The sequence below is a fragment of the Scyliorhinus torazame genome, chromosome 14 (assembly GCF_047496885.1).
Source record: "Scyliorhinus torazame isolate Kashiwa2021f chromosome 14, sScyTor2.1, whole genome shotgun sequence".
Classification (NCBI taxonomy): domain Eukaryota; kingdom Metazoa; phylum Chordata; class Chondrichthyes; order Carcharhiniformes; family Scyliorhinidae; genus Scyliorhinus; species Scyliorhinus torazame.
The window spans coordinates 178,450,071-178,471,166 of NC_092720.1; the positions used below are offsets into that span (position 1 = coordinate 178,450,071).

Below are 21,096 nucleotides of genomic sequence, written 5' to 3' on the forward strand. Positions count from 1 at the left end.
GAGGGTGTTGTGGGGAGTGAGGGTGAGGGGTGAAGGTGAGGGTGTTGTGGGGAGTGAGGGTGAGGGGTGATGGTGAGGGTGTTGTGGGGAGTGAGGGTGAGGGTGAGGGTGTTGTGGGGAGTGAGGGTGAGGGGTGATGGTGAGGGTGTTGTGGGGAGTGAGGGTGAGGGGTGACGGTGAGGGTGTTGTGGGGATGAGGGTGGGGGGTGACGGTGAGGGTGTTGTGGGGAGTGAGGGTGAGGGGTGACGGTGAGGGTGTTGTGGGGAGTGAGGGTGAGGGGTGATGGTGAGGGTGTTGTGGGGAGTGAGGGTGGGGGTGAGGGTGTTGTGGGGATGAGGGTGAGGGGTGACGGTGAGGGTGTTGTGGGGAGTGAGGGTGAGGGGTGACGGTGAGGGTGTTGTGGGGAGTGAGCGTGAGGGTGAGTGTGTTGTGGTGAGTGAGGGTGGGGGTGACGGTGAGGGTGTTGTGGGGATGAGGGTGGGGGGTGACGGTGAGGGTGTTGTGGGGAGTGAGGGTGAGGGGTGATGGTGAGGGTGTTGTGGGGAGTGAGGGTGAGGGGTGAAGGTGAGGGTGTTGTGGGGAGTGAGGGTGGGGGGTGAGGGTGAGGGTGTTGTGGGGAGTGAGGGTGGGGGGGGTGACGGTGAGGGTGTTGTGGGGAGTGAGGGTGGGGGTGACGGTGAGGGTGTTGTGGGGATAAGGGTAAGGGGTGACGGTGAGGGTGTTGTGGGGAGTGAGGGTGGGGTTGACGGTGAGGGTGTTGTGGGGAGTGAGGGTGGGGGTGACGGTGAGGGTGTTGTGGGGAGTGAGGGTGAGGGGTGACGGTGAGGGTGTTGTGGGGAGTGAGGGTGGGGGGTGACGGTGAGGGTGTTGTGGGGAGTGAGGGTGGGGGGTGATGGTGAGGGTGTTTTGGGGATGAGGGTGGGGGTGACGGTGAGGGTGTTGTGGGGATAAGGGTGGGTTGTGACGGTGAGGGTGTTGTGGGGAGTGAGGGTGGGGTTGACGGTGAGGGTTTTGTGGGGAGTGAGGGTGGGGGTGACGGTGAGGGTGTTGTGGGGAGTGAGGTTGGGGGGTGACGGTGAGGGTGTTGTGGGGAGTAAGGGTGGGGGTGATGGTGAGGGTGTCGTGGGGAGTGAGGGTGGGGGGTGACGGTGAGGGTGTTGTGGGGATAAGGGTGGGGGGTGACGGTGAGGGTGTTGTGGGGAGTGAGGGTGAGGGGTGACGGTGAGGGTGTTGTGGGGAGTGAGGGTGAGGGGTGACGGTGAGGGTGTTATGAGGAGTGAGGGTGAGGGGTGACGGTGAGGGTGTTGTGGGGAGTGAGGGTGAGGGGTGACGGTGAGGGTGTTGTGGGGAGTGAGGGTGAGGGGTGACGGTGAGGGTGTTGTGGGGAGTGAGGGTGGGGTTGACGGTGAGGGTGTTGTGGGGAGTGAGGGTGGGGGTGACGGTGAGGGTGTTGTGGGGAGTGAGGGTCGGGGTGACGGTGAGGGTGTTGTGGGGATAAGGGTGGGGGATGACGGTGAGGGTGTTGTGGGGAGTGAGGGTGAGGGTGGGGGTGAGGGTGTTGTGGGGAGTGAGGTTGGGGGGTGACGGTGAGGGTGTTGTGAGGAGTGAGGGTGGGGGTGATGGTGAGGGTGTTGTGGGGAGTGAGGGTGGGGGGTGACGGTGAGGGTGTTGTGGGGATAAGGGTGGGGGGTGACGGTGAGGGTGTTGTGGGGAGTGAGGGTGAGGGGTGACGGTGAGGGTGTTGTGTGGAGTGAGGGTGAGGGGTGACGGTGAGGGTGTTGTGGGGAGTGAGGGTGGGGGGTGATGGTGAGGGTGTTGTGGGGATGAGGGTGGGGGGTGATGGTGAGGGTGTTGTGGGGATGAGGGTGGGGGATGACGGTGAGGGTGTTGTGGGGAGTGAGGGCGAGGGGTGACGGTGAGGGTATTGTGGGGAGTGAGGGTGAGGAGTGACGGTGAGGGTGTTGTGGGGAGTGAGGGTGAGGGGTGACGGTGAGGGTGTTGTGGGGAGTGAGGGTGAGGGGTGACGGTGAGGGTGTTGTGGGGAGTGAGGGTGGGGGGTGATGGTGAGGGTGTTGTGGGGATGAGGGTGGGGGATGACGGTGAGGGTGTTGTGGGGAGTGAGGGTGAGGGGTGACGGTGAGGGTGTTGTGGGGAGTGAGGGTGAGGGTGATGGTGAGAGTGTTGTGGGTAGTGAGGGGTGACAGTGAGGGTGGTGTGGGGATAAGGGTGGGGGGTGACGGTGAGGGTGTTGTGGGGAGTGAGGGTATGGGGTGACGGTGAGGGTGTTGTGGGGAGTGAGGGTGAGGGGTGACGGTGAGGGTGTTGTGGGGAGTGAGGGTGAGGGGTGACGGTGAGGGTGTTATGGGGAGTGAGGGTGAGGGGTGACGGTGAGGGTGTTGTGGGGAGTGAGGGTGAGGGGTGACGGTGAGGGTGTTGTGGGGAGTGAGGGTGAGGGGTGACGGTGAGGGTGTTGTGGGGTGTGAGGGTGGGGCGTGACGGCGAGGGTGTTGTGGGGATGAGGGTGTGGGATGACGGTGAGGGTGTTGTGGGGAGTGAGGGTTAGGGGTGACGGTGAGGGTGTTGTGGGGAGTGAGGGTTAGGGGTGACGGTGAGGGTGTTGTGGGGAGTGAGGGTGGGGGGTGACGGTGAGGGTGTTGTGGGGATAAGGGTGGGGGGGTGACGGTGAGGGTGTTGTGGGGAGTGAGGGTGGGGGGTGACGGTGAGGGTTTTGTGGGGAGTGAGGGCGAGGGGTGACGGTGAGGGTGTTGTGGGGATGAGGGTGTGGGGTGACGGTGAGGGTGTTGTGGGGAGTGAGGGCGAGGGTGGGGTGAGGGTGTTGTGGGGGTAAGTGTGGGGGTGACGGTGAGGGTGGTGTGGGGGTTAGGGTGGGGGTAAGGGTCAAGTCGGGTGGTGTAGGGGGAAGTTTGCACACGTGGTATGGGGAACTGCAACTCCGCGGGGTCTCACTTCGTCGCCTGAGGGCGATCTCCACCTATCACCCCCCTCTCGTCCTAAATTCCAATTTTGATTGTTATTCTATGATTGGATGTGCACTTCACTAGCACTGGTGATTCAGATTTAGTATTGTAAACAGAATCAAACATAACTTTGCATTCATCATGACTATTATTCAGTTCAGGATAGTTTTCCATTAATTAATTTTAGTATTCAAACTGGGTGGGATTTGACCCCATGTTCCAGAGCATTAGCCTGGCTCCTGGATTGTCCATCTAGTGACATCACCGTCAGCCCCTCATGAAACAAATTGCAACAACTAAACACTTACTGATGGCAGGAGGTCTGTTGCCAATCAGATATCCAATCGACTCTTCTCGCCTGGTCCCATAGGTGTAGATGGCGAAGCGACCTGAACCCTGAGAGATAACGTGACGCCCACCGGTTTCACCCAGGTAGGTTCTGGTGACAGTGAAACCAGCAAAGGTTGAATTTTCGATGGGAAATTTGGACAAAGGTTCCCCATCTAAAATAATGCTGCCAGAGTTCGGCCCTGATGAAATGACGAGGATATAATTTAATACGTTGGGTAATGTGAGAAATACAAAGTAGTTGCTGTAAAAGACAGATGGTATCACAGTCAAAAAAAAGGGGTCAAGGTTTGAAACCATCATATTGCTGCTCCCTGTAAACAGGTAAATGACCATGATCGGTTTGGTTGAGTTTATGATCATTCCACCATTTACAGTAATGTTGATGTGAGATCCTTCATGGAGAAGAGCTTCCCAATTGCCTTCCTCTGTGTGAATATTCACGTTGTTGTCATTCCCCGAAGAGACAATGGTGATGATGTCCCTCGTCATTTCCTTCATAATGGGAAAAACAACAAACAAATCGGACCACTTGTCCACCGGGTATAAAGTTTCACTGGTTTGACCACAATTACCCGGGGTGATAGATATGCATTGATCTCCACTGAAGACAGCCACGGGCTTTGTGGACTCGACCTTTGTTCCAGTCAAGTCCTCGTCGCTCTGAAACTGAATAACATTGTTCGGCCTCAATACAAACGAGAATCTCTCTGTGTCTGTGAACTGAGTCCCATTGAAGATCAGAGATCCCGAGATGGTGATGGTGATCAGCACTTGTTCATTGCTGTTAACAATAGCAAATTGTTTAATGTTGTGCAGACCGTCCACAGGGTAAGTGAAGATATAATATTTTGTACCCAAACTGGCGAATGGTAAAGTGAAAAATATATTATTCATCTTGGATTTCCCGTTTAATACAACAAGGGAGATGTCTTCATCTGATGTAACGGTTATTGCCTTATTTGAGATTTGCGTCCCTGACAACATGTGGGTGGAATTTACAGTCATGATGGCTGTGCTGTTTGCACTAATGGAGACTGAACGATCATAAGGTGGGTCAGATATAGAAACACTCACAACTGTGGGTCTGTCATAAGTGACAACGTGCACGGTGAGGACAGCAGAACTGTCAGCATTTTCTAGAAACGCCAAGCTGAATCTTCTTCCTGAAGTCAGTGTTTGAGAGGAACCTGCTAATTAAAGACAACATTTGATATCAAGTTAACAGTGAGGAGTTCAAATTCATTGTTAAAAGTTAAATGAGTTTTAATACAAGTGGAAATGTTGAAAACCATTGAGACACTTGGAGATGTTAACAAGACTCTAAACATGGAGTAACTGATGTAGAGAGTTAGGTAGCGATGGTCAGTTGTGAGGGCTTGTGATTGGTGAGGGATATGCAGTGGTGTGGGATGACCATTTTCCTGGGATGGTCATTGGTGTGGGAAAGTCAGTAGTGTGCAATGGTGGGTGGTGTGGTGTGGTCAGCGGTGTGGTTGATTAGTTGTGTGCAATGGTCAGATGGTGGGATGGTCATTGTTGAGATGTGGTCAGTAGGAAAGGATTCTGGGCGGTGAGTTGTGGTCAGTGGTGAGATAGTCAGTGGTGAAGGGTGGTCAGTGGGTGAGATAGACATATGGGCTAATCAGCAGTGTGATATGGTCAGCTGCATATTCTGGTCAGCAGCTTGATTGGTCAGCAGCATGGTCTGTACTGCTGCATGAATGGTCAGAAGTGTGATATGGTCAGCAGTGTGATATGGTCAGCAGTGAGATAAGGTCAGAAGTGTAATATGGTCAGCAGTGTGATATGGTCAGCAGTGTGATATGGTCAGCAATGTGATATGGTCAGCAGTGTGATATGGTCACCAGTGTGATATGGTCAGCAGTGTGATATGGTCAGCAGTGAGATAAGGTCAGAAGTGTAATATGGTCAGCAGTGTGATATGGTCACCAGTGTGATATGGTCAGCAGTGTGATTTGGTCAGCAGTGTGATATGGTCAGCAGTGTGATTTGGTCAGCAGTGTGATTTGGTCAGCAGTGTGATATGGTCAGCAGTGTGATTTGGTCAGCAGTGTGATATGGTCAGCAGTGTGATGTGGTCAGCAGTGTGATATGGTCAGCAGTGTGATTTGGTCAGCAGTGTGATATGGTCAGCAGTGTGATTTGGTCAGCAGTGTGATATGGTCAGCAGTGTGATTTGGTCAGCAGTGTGATATGGTCAGCAGTGTGATTTGGTCAGCAGTGTGATATGGTCAGCAGTGTGATATGGTCAGCAGTGTGATTTGGTCAGCAGTGTGATATGGTCAGCAGTGTGATTTGGTCAGCAGTGTGATATGGTCAGCAGTGTGATTTGGTCAGCAGTGTGATTGGATCAGCAGTGTGATATGGTCGGCAGTGTGATATGGTCGGCAGTGCGATATGGTCAGCAGTGTGATTGGATCAGCAGTGTGATATGGTCAGCAGTGTGATATGGTCAGCAGTGTGATTTGGTCAGCAGTGTGATATGGTCAGCAGTGTGATTTGGTCAGCAGTGTGATATGGTCAGCAGTGTGATTTGGTCAGCAGTGTGATATGGTCAGCAGTGTGATTTGGTCAGCAGTGTGATATGGTCAGCAGTGTGATTTGGTCAGCAGTGTGATATGGTCAGCAGTGAGATATGGTCAGCAGTGTGATATGGTTAGCAGCAAGTCATAATCAGCAGTGTTATCTAGCCAGCAGCATGACATGACCAACAGTGCGATATGGTCAGCAGAGTGATATGGCCAGCAAGGTGATATGGTCAGCAGTGTGATTGGATCAGCAGTGCGATATGGTCGGCAGTGCGATTGGATCAGCAGTGTGATTGGATCAGCAGTGTGATATGGTCAGCAGTGCGATATGGTCAGCAGTGTGATTGGATCAGCAGTGTGATATTGTCAGTGGTGCAATATGGTCAGCAGTGTGATATGGTCAGCAGTGTGATTTGGTCAGCAGTGTGATATGGTCAGCAGTGTGATTTGGTCAGCAGTGTGATATGGTCAGCAGTGTGATTTGGTCAGCAGTGTGATATGGTCAGCAGTGTGATTTGGTCAGCAGTGTGATATGGTCAGCAGTGTGATTTGGTCAGCAGTGTGATATGGTCAGCAGTGAGATATGGTCAGCAGTGTGATATGGTTAGCAGCAAGTCATAATCAGCAGTGTTATCTAGCCAGCAGCATGACATGACCAACAGTGCGATATGGTCAGCAGAGTGATATGGCCAGCAAGGTGATATGGTCAGCAGTGTGATTGGATCAGCAGTGCGATATGGTCGGCAGTGCGATTGGATCAGCAGTGTGATTGGATCAGCAGTGTGATATGGTCAGCAGTGCGATATGGTCAGCAGTGTGATTGGATCAGCAGTGTGATATTGTCAGTGGTGCAATATGGTCAGCAGTGAGATATGGTCAGCTGTGAGATATGGTCAGCAGTGCGATATGGGCAGCGGGTGATATGGTATTCCATGAGGTTATGCCAGCATTGTGATACATTCAGTATTTTGGTATGATCAGGAGTGAGCTAAGGCCAGTAATGTGATATGGCCAGTAGTGTGACATGGGCAGTAAGGTGATAAGGTATGTCGTGATTCTGGACAGCATTGTGATATGATTAGCAATGTGATAGGATCAGCTGTGTGATGTGATCAGCATTGTGATCTGGTCAGCAATCTGATAAGATCAGCTGTGTGACATGGCCAGCACTGTGATCTGGTCAGTAGTGTGATAAGGTCAGCTGTGTGATATGACCAGCTGTGTGATATGGCCAGCACTGTGATCTGGTCAGCAGTGTGATATGATCAGCTGTGTGATATGGCCAGCGCTGTGATCTGGTCAGCAGTGAGATATGATCAGTTGTGCGATCTGGTCAGCAGTGTGATCTGGTCAGCAGTGTGATAAATTTAGCTGTGCGATATGGCCAGCAATGTGATCTGGTCAGCTGTGTGATCTGGTCAGCAGTGTGATATGACCAGCTGTGTGATATGGCCAGCACTGTGATCTGGTCAGCAGTGAGATATGATCAGCTGTGTGACATGGCCAGCACTGTGATCTGGTCAGTTGTGTGATAAGGTCAGCTGTGTGATCTGGCCAGCAGTGTGATCTGGCCAGGAGTGTGATAAGGTCAGCTGTGTGATATGGCCAGCATTGTGATCTGGTCAGCAGTGTGATAAGATCAGCTGTGTGACATGGCCAGCACTGTGATCTGGTCAGCTGTGTGATAAGATCAGCTGTGTGACATGGCCAGCACTGTGGTCTGGTCAGCAGTGTGATAAAGTCAGCTGTGTGATCTGGTCAGCATTGTGATCTGATCAGCAGTGTGATAAGATCAGCTGTGTGATATGACCAGCACTGTGGTCTGGTCAGCTGTGTGATCTGGTCAGCATTGTGATATGATCAGCTGTGTGATATGGCCAGCATTGTGATCTGGTCAGCAGTGTGATATGATCAGTTGTGCGATATGGCCAGCACTGTGATCTGGTCAGCAGTGTGATAAAGTCAGCTGTGTGATCTGGTCCGCATTGTGATCTGGTCAGCAGTGTGATAAAGTCAGCTGTGTGATCTGGTCAGCATTGTGATCTGGTCAGCAATGTGATAAGATCAGCTGTGTGATATGGCCAGCACTGTGGACTGGTCAGCTGTGTGATCTGGTCAGCAGTGTGATATGATCAGTTGTGCGATATGGCCAGCATTGTGATCTGGTCAGCAGTGTGATATGATCAGTTGTGCGATATGGTCAGCATTGTGATCTGGTCAGCAGTGTGATATGATCAGTTGTGCGATATGGCCAGCATTGTGATCTGGTCAGCAGTGAGATATGATCAACTGTGTGATATGGCCAGCACTGTGATCTGGTCAGCAGTGTGATATGATCAGCTGTGTGATATGGCCAGCACTGTGATCTGGTCAGCAGTGTGATATGGTCAGCTGTGTGATCCGGTCTGCACTGTGATATGGTCAGCAGTGTGATAAGATCAGCTGTGTGATATGGCCAGCACTGTGATCTGGTCAGCAGTGTGATAAGATCAGCTGTGTGATATGGCCAGCACTGTGATCTGGTCAGCTGTGTGATCTGGTCAGCATTGTGATATGATCAGTTGTGTGATATGGCCAGCATTGTGATCTGGTCAGCAGTGAGATATGATCAGCTGTGTGATATGGCCAGTATTGTGATCTGGTCAGCATTGTGATATGATCAGTTGTGCGATATGGTCAGCATTGTGATCTGGTCAGCAGTGTGATAAGGTCAGCTGTGTGATCTGGTCAGCAGTGTGATCTGGTCAGCAGTGTGATATGGTCAGCAGTGTGATAAGGTCAGCTGTGTGATATGGCCAGCATTGTGATCTGGTCAGCAGTGTGATAAGATCAGCAGTGTGATATGGTCAGCAGGGTGATATGGTCAGCTGTGTGATCCGGTCTGCACTGTGATATGGTCAGCAGTCTGATAAGATCAGCTGTGTGATATGGCCAGCACTGTGATCTGGTCAGCAGTGTGATAAAGTCAGCTGTGTGATCTGGCCAGCATTGTGATCTGGTCAGCAGTCTGATAAGATCAGCTGTGTGATATGGCCAGCACTGTGATCTGGTCAGCTGTGTGATCTGGTCAGCATTGTGATATGATCAGTTGTGTGATATGGCCAGCATTGTGATCTGGTCAGCAGTGAGATATGATCAGTTGTGCGATATGGCCAGCACTGTGATCTGGTCAGCAGTGTGATAAAGTCATCTGTGTGATCTGGTCCGCATTGTGATCTGGTCAGCAGTGTGATAAAGTCAGCTGTGTGATCTGGTCAGCATTGTGATCTGATCAGCAGTGTGATAAGATCAGCTGTGTGATATGGCCAGCACTGTGGTCTGGTCAGCTGTGTGATCTGGTCAGCATTGTGATATGATCAGCTGTGTGATGTGGCCAGCATTGTGATCTGGTCAGCAGTGTGATATGATCAGTTGTGCGATAAGGCCAGCACTGTGATCTGGACAGCAGTGAGATATGATCAGCTGTGTGATATGGCCAGCATTGTGATCTGGTCAGCAGTGTGATATGATCAGTTGTGCGATATGGCCAGCATTGTATCTGGTCAGCAGTGTGATATGATCAGTAGTGCGATATGGCCAGCATTGTATATGGCCAGCATTGTGATCTGGTCAGCAGTGAGATGTGATCAACTGTGTGATATGGCCAGCACTGTGATCTGGTCAGCAGTGTGATAAGGTCATCTGTGTGATCTGGTCAGCAGTGTGATCTGGTCAGCACTGTGATATGGTCAGCAGTGTGATAAGGTCAGCTGTGTGATATGGCCAGCATTGTGATCTGGTCAGCAGTGTGATATGGTCAGCTGTGTGATCCGGTCTGCACTGTGATATGGTCAGCAGTGTGATAAGATCAGCTGTGTGACATGGCCAGCACTGTGATCTGGTCAGCAGTGTGATATGGTCAGCTGTGTGATCCGGTCTGCACTGTGATATGGTCAGCAGTGTGATAAGATCAGCTGTGTGATATGGCCAGCACTGTGATCTGGTCAGCAGTGTGATAAAGTCAGCTGTGTGATCTGGCCAGCATTGTGATCTGGTCAGCAGTGTGATAAGATCAGCTGTGTGATATGGCCAGCACTGTGATCTGGTCAGCTGTGTGATCTGGTCAGTATTGTGATATGATGAGCTGTGTGATATGGCCAGCATTGTGATCTGGTCAGCAGTGTGATATGATCAGTTGTGCGATATGGCCAGCACTGTGATCTGGTCAGCAGTGAGATATGATCAGCTGTGTGATATGGCCAGCACTGTGATCTGGTCAGCAGTGTGATATGATCAGCTGTGCGATATGGCCAGCACTGTGATCTGGTCAGCAGTGTGATATGATCAGCTGTGTGATATGGCCAGCATTGTGATCTGGTCAGCAGTGTGATATGATCAGTTGTCCGATATGGCCAGCACTGTGATCTGGTCAGCAGTGAGATATGATCAGCTGTGTGATATGGCCAGCATTGTGATCTGGTCAGCAGTGAGATATGATCAGTTGTGTTACATGGCCAGCAGTGTGATCTGGTCAGCACTGTGATAAGGTCAGCTGTGTGATCTGGTCAGCAGTGTGATCTGGTCAGCAGTGTGATAAGGTCAGCTGTCTGTCATGGCCAGCACTGTGATCTGGTCAGCAGTGTGATAAGGTCAGCTGTGTGATCTGGTCAGCAGTGTGATCTGGTCAGCAGTGTGATAAGGTCTGCTGTGTGATATGGCCAGCATTGTGATCTGGTCAGCAGTGTGATAAGATCAGCTGTGTGATATGGCCAGCACTGTGATCTGGTCAGCAGTGTGATAAGGTCAGCTGGGTGATCTGGTCAGCAGTGTGATATGGTCAGCAGTGTGATATGGTCAGCTGTGTGATCTGGTCAGCACTGTGATATGGTCAGCAGTGTGATAAGATCAGCTGTGTGATATGGCCAGCACTGTGATCTGGTCAGCAGTGTGATAAAGTCAGCTGTGTGATCTGGTCAGCATTGTGATCTGGTCAGCAGTGTGATAAGATCAGCTGTGTGATATGGCCAGCACTGCGATCTGGTCAGCTGTGTGATATGATCAGTTGTGCGATATGGCCAGCACTGTGATCTGGTCAGCAGTGAGATATGATCAGCTGTGTGATATGGCCAGCATTGTGATCTGGTCAGCAGTGTGATATGATCAGCTGTGCGATATGGCCAGCACTGTGATCTGGTCAGCAGTGTGATATGATCAGCTGTGTGACATGGCCAGCATTGTGATCTGGTCAGCAGTGTGATATGATCAGCTGTGTGATATGGCCAGCACTGTGATCTGGTCAGCAGTGTGATATGATCAGCTGTGTGATCTGCCCAGCATTGCGATCTGGTCAGCAGTGTGATATGATCAGCTGTGTGATATGGCCAGCACTGTGATCTGGTCAGCAGTGTGATATGATCAGCTGTGCGATATGGCCAGCACTGTGATCTGGTCAGCTGTGTGATCTGGTCAGCATTGTGATATGATCAGCTGTGTGATATGGCCAGCATTGTGATCTGTTCAGCAGTGAGATATGATCAGCTGTGTGATATGGCCAGCACTGTGATCTGGTCAGCAGTGAGATATGATCAGCTGTGTGATATGGCCAGCACTGTGATCTGGTCAGCAGTGTGATATGATCAGTTGTGCGATATGGCCAGCACTGTGATCTGGTCAGCAGTGAGATATGATCAGCTGTGTGATATGGCCAGCACTGTGATCTGGTCAGCAGTGTGATATGATCAGCTGTGCGATATGGACAGCATTGTGATCTGGTCAGCAGTGAGATATGATCAGCTGTGTGATATGATCAGTTGTGCGATATGGCCAGCATTGTGATCTGGTCAGCAGTGAGATATGATCAGCTGTGTGATATGATCAGTTGTGCGATATGGCCAGCATTGTGATCTGGTCAGCAGTGTCATATATTCAGCAACATGATCTGCTTAGCAGCATCATATGGTCAGCAGTGAGAAAGGATAAGCAATGTGATAAGATAAGCCGTGATATAAACTCAGCAGGATGACATGATCAGCTGTGGTATATGGTTAGAATGGTCATAGGGTGAGCAGTGTGAGAGAGTCAGCAGTGTGACATTGTAAGCTTTGAGATTTGGTCAGCAATGTGATATGGTCAGCAATGTGATATGGTGAACAGTGCAATATGATCAACTGTGATATGCTCAGCAGTGTGATATAGTCAGCAACGACATGTGGGCAGCAGCGTGATATTCATTAGTAGTCTGATATTGACAGCGTTGTGATAGGGTTAGCAGCATGATAGGATCAACTGTGTGATATGGTAAGCAGTGTGATATGGTCAGCAGTGAAACATGGAAAGCATTGTAATGTCAGCAGTGCGATATGCTCAGCAGATACATCTGGTCAGCAGTGTGATAAGATCAGCAGCATGATAGGAAGAACAGTGTGATATCATCAACAGTTTGATCGGATCTGCAGTGGGATAAGGTCAGTGGTGAGATGTAGGCTGCAGCTAGGTCTGGGTAGCAGTGTGATATGCATAAGTAGTCTGATATGGAGAGAACTGTGAAAAGAGTCAATAACATGATAGGACCAGCGGTGAGATATGGGCAGCAGTGTGATATGGTCAGAAGTGAAATAACTTAAGCAAATAAATAGGCTCAGCAATGAGGCATGGTCAGCATTGTGATGTGGTTAGCACTATTTTCTGATCAGTAAGGCGATGCAGTCAGCAGTGAGATATGGGCAGTAGGATTGATAGGGTCAGCAGTCTGAGTGGGCCAGCCTTGTAATGCGGCCAGTATTGTGATTGATTCAGCAATGTTATATGGTCAGCAGTTTGAAAGGGTCAGCAGTGTGAAAAGTTCAGCCATGCGATCTGCTCAGCGGCATCATATAGTCAGCAGTGAGATATGGTCAGCTGAGATATATGGTCAGTAATGTGATATGGTCAGCAGTGCAGTGTGATGTAATCAACAGTGAGAAATGATGAGCAGTGTGATATGGTCAGCAGTGAGTATAGTTAGCAGTGAGATACGGTCAGCTGTGTGTATTTTGGGTTGCAGGGTGATACTGAATGCCATGATGTCTGACCAGCATTGTGATATGGTCGGCAGTATTATTTAATCAGCAGTGCCAAATGTTCAGCTGTATGATCTGGTCAGCAGTGTGATTGGATCAGCAGTGTGATATGGTCAGCAGTGCGATATAGTCAGCAGTGTGATTGGATTAGCAGTGTGATGGTCAGCAGTGTGATTGGATCAGCAGTGTGATATGGTGAGTAGTGTGATAGGTTCAGCCGTATGATATGGTCAGCAGTGTGAATGGATCAGCAGTGCGATATGGTCAGCAGTGTGATATAGTCAGCAGTGTGATTGGATTAGCAGTGTGATGGTCAGCAGTGTGATTGGATCAGCAGTGTGATATGGTGAGTAGTGTAATAGGTTCAGCCGTATGATATGGTCAGCAGTGTGATTGGATCAGCAGTGTGATATGGTCAGCAGTGCTATATAGTCAGCAGTGTGATTGGATTAGCAGTGCGATATAGTCAGCAGTGTGATTGGATCAGCAGTGTGATATGGTCAGCAGTGTGATTGGATCAGCAGTGTGATATGGTCAGCAGTGTGATTGGATCAGCAGTGTGATATGGTCAGCAGTGCGATATAGTCAGCAGTGTGATTGGATCAGCAGTGCGATATAGTCAGCAGTGTGATTGGATCAGCAGTGTGATATGGTCAGCAGTGCGATATAGTCAGCAGTGTGATTGGATCAGCAGTGCGATATGGTCAGCAGTGTGATTGGATCAGCAGTGTGATATGGTAAGCAGTGTGATTGGATCAGCAGTGTGATATGGTCGGCAGTGCGATATGGTCAGCAGTGTGATTGGATCAGCAGTGTGATATGGTCAGCAGTGTGAAATGGTCGGCAGTGTGATATGGTCAGCAGTGTGATTGGATCAGCAGTGTGATATGGTCAGCAGTGTGATTGGATCAGCAGTGTGATATGGTCAGCAGTGCGATATAGTCAGCAGTGTGATAAGGTCAGCAGTGTGATTGGATCAGCAGTGTGATATGGTCAGCAGTGTGATATAGTCAGCAGTGTGATATGGTCAGCAGTGTGATATGGTTAGCAGTGCGATATAGTCAGCAGTGTGATTGAATCAGCAGTGCGATATGGTCAGCAGTGTGATTGGATCAGCAGTGTGATATGGTCGGCAGTGCGATATGGTCAGCAGTGTGATATGGTCAGCAGTATGATTGGATCAGCAGTGTAATATGGTCAGCAGTGTGATTGGATCAGCAGTGTGATAAGGTCAGCAGTGTGATATGGTCAGCAGTGTGATATGGTCGGCAGTGCGATATGGTCAGCAGTGCGATATGGTCAGCAGTGTGATTGGATCAGCAGTGTGTTATGGTAAGCAGTGTGATTGGATCAGCAGTGTGATATGGTCGGCAGTGCGATATGGTCAGCAGTGTGATTGGATCAACAGTGTGATATGGTCAGCAGTGTGATATGGTCAGCAGTGCGATATAGTCAGCAGTGTGATTGGATCAGCAGTGCAATATAGTCAGCAGTGTGATTGGATCAGCAGTGCGATATGGTCAGCAGTGCGATATAGTCAGCAGTGTGATTGGATCAGCAGTGCGATATGGTCAGCAGTGTGATTGGATCAGCAGTGTGATAAGGTCAGCAGTGTGATATGGTCAGCAGTGTGATATGGTCAGCAGTGCGATATGGTCAGCAGTGCGATAGGATCAGCAGTATGATATGGTAAGCAGTGTGATTGGATCAGCAGTGTGATATGGTCGGCAGTGCGATATGGTCAGCAGTGTGATTGGATCAGCAGTGTGATATGGTCAGCAGTGTGATATGGTCGGCAGTGTGATATGGTCAGCAGTGTGATTGGATCAGCAGTGTGATATGGTAGGCAGTGTGATTGGATCAGCAGTGTGATATGGTCAGCAGTGCGATATAGTCAGCAGTGTGATAAGGTCAGCAGTGTGATTGGATCAGCAGTGTGATATGGTCAGCAGTGTGATATAGTCAGCAGTGTGATATGGTCAGCAGTGTGACATGGTAAGCAGTGCGATATAGTCAGCAGTGTGGTTCAATCAGCAGTGCGATATGGTCAGCAGTGTGATTGGATCAGCAGTGTGATATGGTCGGCAGTGCGATATGGTCAGCAGTGTGATATGGTCAGCAGTGTGATTGGATCAGCAGTGTGATATGGTCAGCAGTGTGATTGGATCAGCAGTGTGATAAGGTCAGCAGTGTGATATGGTCAGCAGTGTGATATGGTCGGCAGTGCGATATGGTCACAGTGTGATTGGATCAACAGTGTGATATGGTCAGCAGTGTGATATGGTCGGCAGTGTGATATGGTCAGCAGTGTGATTGGATCAGCAGTGTGATATGGTCAGCAGTGTGATTGGATCAGCAGTGTGATATGGTCAGCAGTGCGATATAGTCAGCAGTGTGATAAGGTCAGCAGTGTGATTGGATCAGCAGTGTGATATGGTCAGCAGTGTGATATAGTCAGCAGTGTGATATGGTCAGCAGTGTGATATGGTTGGCAGTGCGATATAGTCAGCACTGTGATTGGATCAGCAGTGTGATATGGTCGGCAGTGCGATATGGTCAGCAGTGTGATTGGATCAGCAGTGCGATATGGTCAGCAGTGTGATTGGATCAGCAGTGTGATATGGTCAGCAGTGTGATATGGTCAGCAGTGTGATATGGTCAGCAGTGTGATATGGTCGGCAGTGCGATAGAGTCAGCAGTGTGATTGGATCAGCAGTGTGATATGGTCGGCAGTGCGATATGGTTCGCAGTGTGATTGGATCAGCAGTGCGATATGGTCAGCAGTGCGATATTGTCAGCAGTGTGATTGGATCAGCAGTGTGATATGGTCAGCAGTGTGATTGGATCAGCAGTGTGATTGGATCAGCAGTGTGATATGGTCAGCAGTGTGATATGGTCGGCAGTGCGATATGGTCAGCAGTGTGATTGGATCAACAGTGTGATATGGTCAGCAGTGTGATATGGTCAGCAGTGCGATATAGTCAGCAGTGTGATTGGATCAGCAGTGCGATATAGTCAGCAGTGTGATTGGATCAGCAGTGCGATATGGTCAGCAGTGCGATATAGTCATCAGTGTGATTGGATCAGCAGTGCGATATGGTCAGCAGTGTGATTGGATCAGCAGTGTGATAAGGTCAGCAGTGTGATATGGTCAGCAGTGTGATATGGTCGGCAGTGCGATATGGTCAGCAGTGTGATTGGATCAGCAGTATGATATGGTAAGCAGTGTGATTGGATCAGCAGTGTGATATGGTCGGCAGTGCGATATGGTCAGCAGTGTGATTGGATCAGCAGTGTGATATGGTCAGCAGTGTGATATGGTCGATAGTGTGATATGGTCAGCAGTGTGATTGGATCAGCAGTGTGATATGGTCAGCAGTGCGATTGGATCAGCAGTGTGATATGGTCAGCAGTGCGATATAGTCAGCAGTGTGATAAGGTCAGCAGTGTGATTGGATCAGCAGTGTGATATGGTCAGCAGTGTGATATAGTCAGCAGTGTGATATGGTCAGCAGTGTGACATGGTAAGCAGTGCGATATAGTCAGCAGTGTGGTTGAATCAGCAGTGCGATATGGTCAGCAGTGTGATTGGATCAGCAGTGTGATATGGTCGGCAGTGCGATATGGTCAGCAGTGTGATATGGTCAGCAGTGTGATTGGATCAGCAGTGTGATTGGATCAGCAGTGTGATTGGATCAGCAGTGTGATCAGGTCAGCAGTGTGATATGGTCAGCAGTGTGATATGGTCGGCAGTGTGATACGGTCGGCAGTGCGATATGGTCAGCAGTGTGATTGGATCAACAGTGTGATATGGTCAGCAGTGTGATATGGTCGGCAGTGTGATATGGTCAGCAGTGTGATTGGATCAGCAGTGTGATATGGTCAGCAGTGTGATTGGATCAGCAGTGTGATATGGTCAGCAGTGCGATATAGTCAGCAGTCTGATAAGGTCAGCAGTGTGATTGGATCAGCAGTGTGATATGGTCAGCAGTGTGATATAGTCAGCAGTGTGATATGGTCAGCAGTGTGATATGGTTGGCAGTGCGATATAGTCAGCAGTGTGATTGGATCAGCAGTGTGATATGGTCGGCAGTGCGATATGGTCAGCACTGTGATTGGATCAGCAGTGCGATATGGTCAGCAGTGTGATTGGATCAGCAGTGTGATATGGTCAGCAGTGTGATATGGTCAGCAGTGCGATATGGTCAGCAGTGTGATTGGATCAGCAGTGTGATAAGGTCAGCAGTGTGATATGGTCAGCAGTGTGATATGGTCGGCAGTGCGATAGAGTCAGCAGTGTGATTGGATCAGCAGTGTGATATGGTCGGCAGTGCGATATGGTTCGCAGTGTGATTGCATCAGCAGTGCGATATGGTCAGCAGTGCGATATAGTCAGCAGTGTGATTGGATCAGCAGTGTGATATGGTCAGCAGTGTGATGGGATCAGCAGTGTGATTGGATCAGCAGTGTGATATGGTCAGCAGTGTGATTGGATCAGCAGTGTGATTGGATCAGCAGTGTGATATGGTCAGCAGTGTGATATGGTCGGCAGTGCAATATTATCAGCAGTGTGATATGGTTGGTAGTGTGATATGGTCAGCAGTGTGATTGGATCAGCAGTGTGATATGGTCAGCAGTGTCATTGGATCAGCAGTGTGATATGGTCGGCAGTGTCATATGGTCAGCAGTGTGATATGGTCAGCAGTGTGATTGGATCAGCAGTGTGATATGGTCAGCAGTGTGATTGGATCAGCAGTGTGATATGGTCGGCAGTGCGATATGGTCAGCAGTGTGATTGGATCAGCAGTGTGATATGGTCAGCAGTGTGATATGGTCAGCAGTGCGATATGGTCAGCAGTGTGATTGGATCAGCAGTGTGATAAGGTCAGCAGTGTGATATGGTCAGCAGTGTGATATGGTCGGCAGTGCAATATAGTCAGCAGGGTGATTGGATCAGCAGTGTGATATGGTCAGCAGTGTGATTGGGTCAGCAGTGCGATATGGTCAGCAGTGTGATTGGATCAGCAGTGTGATATGGTCAGCAGTGCGATATGGTCAGCAGTGTGATTGGATCAGCAGTGTGATATGATCAGCAGTGTGATATGGTCGGTAGTGTGATATGGTCAGCAGTGTGATTGGATCAGCTGTGTGATATGGTCAGCAGTGTGATTGGATCAGCAGTGTGATGTGGTCGGCAGTGCGATATGGTCAGCAGTGTAATATGGTCAGCAGTGCGATATGGTCAGCAGTGCGATATGGTCAGCAGTGTGATTGGATCGGCAGTGCAATATGATCAGCAGTGTGATATGGTCGGCAGTATGATTGGATCAGCAGTGTGATTGGATTAGCAGTGTGATATGGTCAGCAGAGTGATTGGATCAGCAGTGTGATATGGGCAGCAGTGTGATATGGTCAGCAGTGTGATATGGCCAGCAAGGTGATATGGTCAGCAGTGTGATTGGATCAGCAGTGCGATATGGTCGGCAGTGTGATTGGATCAGCAGTGTGATTGGATCAGCAGTGTGATATTGTCAGCGGTGCAATATGGTCAGCAGTGTGATTGGATCAGCAGTGTGATATGGTCAGCAGTGTGATTGGATCAGCAGTGTGATATGGTCGGCAGTGCGATGTGGTCAGCAGTGTGATATGGTCAGCAGTGTGATTGGATCAGCAGTGTGACATGGTCAGCAGTGTGATTGGATCAGCAGTGTGATATGGTCGGCAGTGCGATATGGTCAGCAGTGTGATTGGATCAGCAGTGTGATATGGTCAGCAGTGTGATATGGTCAGCAGTGCGATATGGTCAGCAGTGTCATTGGATCAGCAGTGTGATAAGGTCAGCAGTGTGATATGGTCAGCAGTGTGATATGGTCGGCAGTGCGATATAGTCAGCAGGGTGATTGGATCAGCAGTGTGATATGGTCAGCAGCGTGATTGGGTCAGCAGTGCGATATGGTCAGCAGTGCGATTGGATCAGCAGTGTGATATGGTCGGCAGTGCGATATGGTCAGCAGTGTGATTGGATCAGCAGTGTGATATGATCAGCAGTGTGATATGGTCGGTAGTGTGATATGGTCAGCAGTGTGATTGGATCAGCTGTGTGATATGGTCAGCAGTGTGATTGGATCAGCAGTGTGATGTGGTCGGCAGTGCGATATGGTCAGCAGTGTAATATGGTCAGCAGTGCGATATGGTCAGCAGTGCGATATGGTCAGCAGTGTGATTGGATCTGCAGTGCAATATGATCAGCAGTGTAATATGGTCGGCAGTGTGATTGGATCAGCAGTGTGATTGGATCATCAGTGTGATATGGTCAGCAGTGTGATTGGATCAGCAGTGTGACATGGGCAGCAGTGTGATATGGTCAGCAGTGTGATATGGCCAGCAAGGTGATATGGTCAGCAGTGTGATTGGATCAGCAGTGCGATATGGTCGGCAGTGTGATTGGATCAGCAGTGTGATTGGATCAGCAGTGTGATATTGTCAGCGGTGCAATATGGTCAGCAGTGTGATATGGTCAGCAGTGTGATTGGATCAGCAGTGTGATATGGTCGGCAGTGTGATTGGATCAGCAGTGTGATATGGTCAGCAGTGTGATATGGTCGGCTGTGTGATTGGATCAGCAGTGTGATATGGTCAGCAGTGTGATATGGCCAGCAAGGTGATATGGTCAGCAGTGTGATTGGATCAGCAGTGTGATATGGGCAGCAGTGCGATTGGATCAGCAGTGTGATATGGTCGGCAGTGTGATTGGATCAGCAGTGTGATTGGATCAGCAGTGTGATATGGTCGGCAGTGTGATTGGATCAGCAGTGTGATATGGTCAGCAGTGTGATATGGTCGGCAGTGTGATTGGATTAGCAGTGTGATTGGATCAGCAGTGTGATATGGTCGGCAGTGTGATTGGATCAGCAGTGTGATATGGTCGGCAGTGTGATTGGATCAGCAGTGTGATTGGATCAGCAGTGTGATAAGGTCAGCAGTGTGATATGGTCAGCAGTGTGATATGGTCGGCAGTGCGATAGAGTCAGCAGTGTGATATGGTCAGCAGTGTGATATGGTCGGCAGTGTGATTGGATTAGCAGTGTGATTGGATCAGCAGTGTGATATGGTCGGCAGTGTGATTGGATCAGTAGTGTGATATGGTCGGCAGTGTGATTGGATCAGCAGTGTGATTGGATCAGCAGTGTGATAAGGTCAGCAGTGTGATATGGTCAGCAGTGTTATATGGTCGGCAGTGCGATAGAGTCAGCAGTGTGATTGGATCAGCAGTGTGATATGGTCGGCAGTGCGATATGGTTCGCAGTGTGATTGCATCAGCAGTGCGATATGGTCAGCAGTGCGATATAGTCAGCAGTGTGATTGGATCAGCAGTGTGATATGGTCAGCAGTGTGATTGGATCAGCAGTGTGATTGGATCAGCAGTGTGATTGGATCAGCAGTGTGATATGGTCAGCAGTGTGATATGGTCGGCACTGCAATATTATCAGCAGTGTGATATGGTTGGTCGTGTGATATGGTCAGCAGTGTGATTGGATCAGCAGTGTGATATGGTCAGCAGTGTGATTGGATCAGCAGTGTGATATGGTCGGCAGTGTCATATGGTCAGCAGTGTGATATGGTCAGCAGTGTGATTGGATCAGCAGTGTGATATGGTCAGCAGTGTGATTGGATCAGCAGTGTGATATGGTCGGCAGTGCGATATGGTCAGCAGTGTGATTGGATCAGCAGTGTGATATGGTCAGCAGTGTGATTGGATCAGCAGTGTGATATGGTCAGCAGTGTGATTGGATCAGCAGTGTGATATGGTCAGCAGTGCGATATAGTCAGCAGTGTGATTGGATCAGCAGTGCGATATAGTCAGCAGTGTGATTGGATCAGCAGTGTGATATGGTCAGCAGTGCGATATAGTCAGCAGTGTGATTGGATCAGCAGTGCGATATGGTCAGCAGTGTGATTGGATCAGCAGTGTGATATGGTAAGCAGTGTGATTGGATCAGCAGTGTGATATGGTCGGCAGTGCGATATGGTCAGCAGTGTGATTGGATCAGCAGTGTGATATGGTCAGCAGTGTGAAATGGTCGGCAGTGTGATATGGTCAGCAGTGTGATTGGATCAGCAGTGTGATATGGTCAGCAGTGTGATTGGATCAGCAGTGTGATATGGTCAGCAGTGCGATA

At 49.7% G+C, this 21,096-nt stretch overlaps 1 protein-coding gene across 6 annotated transcripts in view; it reads right to left on the minus strand.

Annotated features, from left to right (window-relative positions):
* Nucleotides 1-21,096, minus strand: part of LOC140390245 (uncharacterized) — a 580,951-nt gene that overhangs the window by 317,230 nt on the left and 242,625 nt on the right. For 4 of the 6 annotated variants that reach the window (XM_072475229.1, XM_072475230.1, XM_072475228.1 and 1 more), the window contains one exon: nt 3,288-4,520. The exons of 1 other annotated variant lie outside the window; for it this stretch is intronic. In XM_072475229.1, the coding sequence (XP_072331330.1) occupies nt 3,288-4,520 (1,233 nt within the window). The remainder of the gene's footprint in view (nt 1-3,287; nt 4,521-21,096) is intronic. One more of the 6 variants, XM_072475231.1, reaches the window with a different exon arrangement.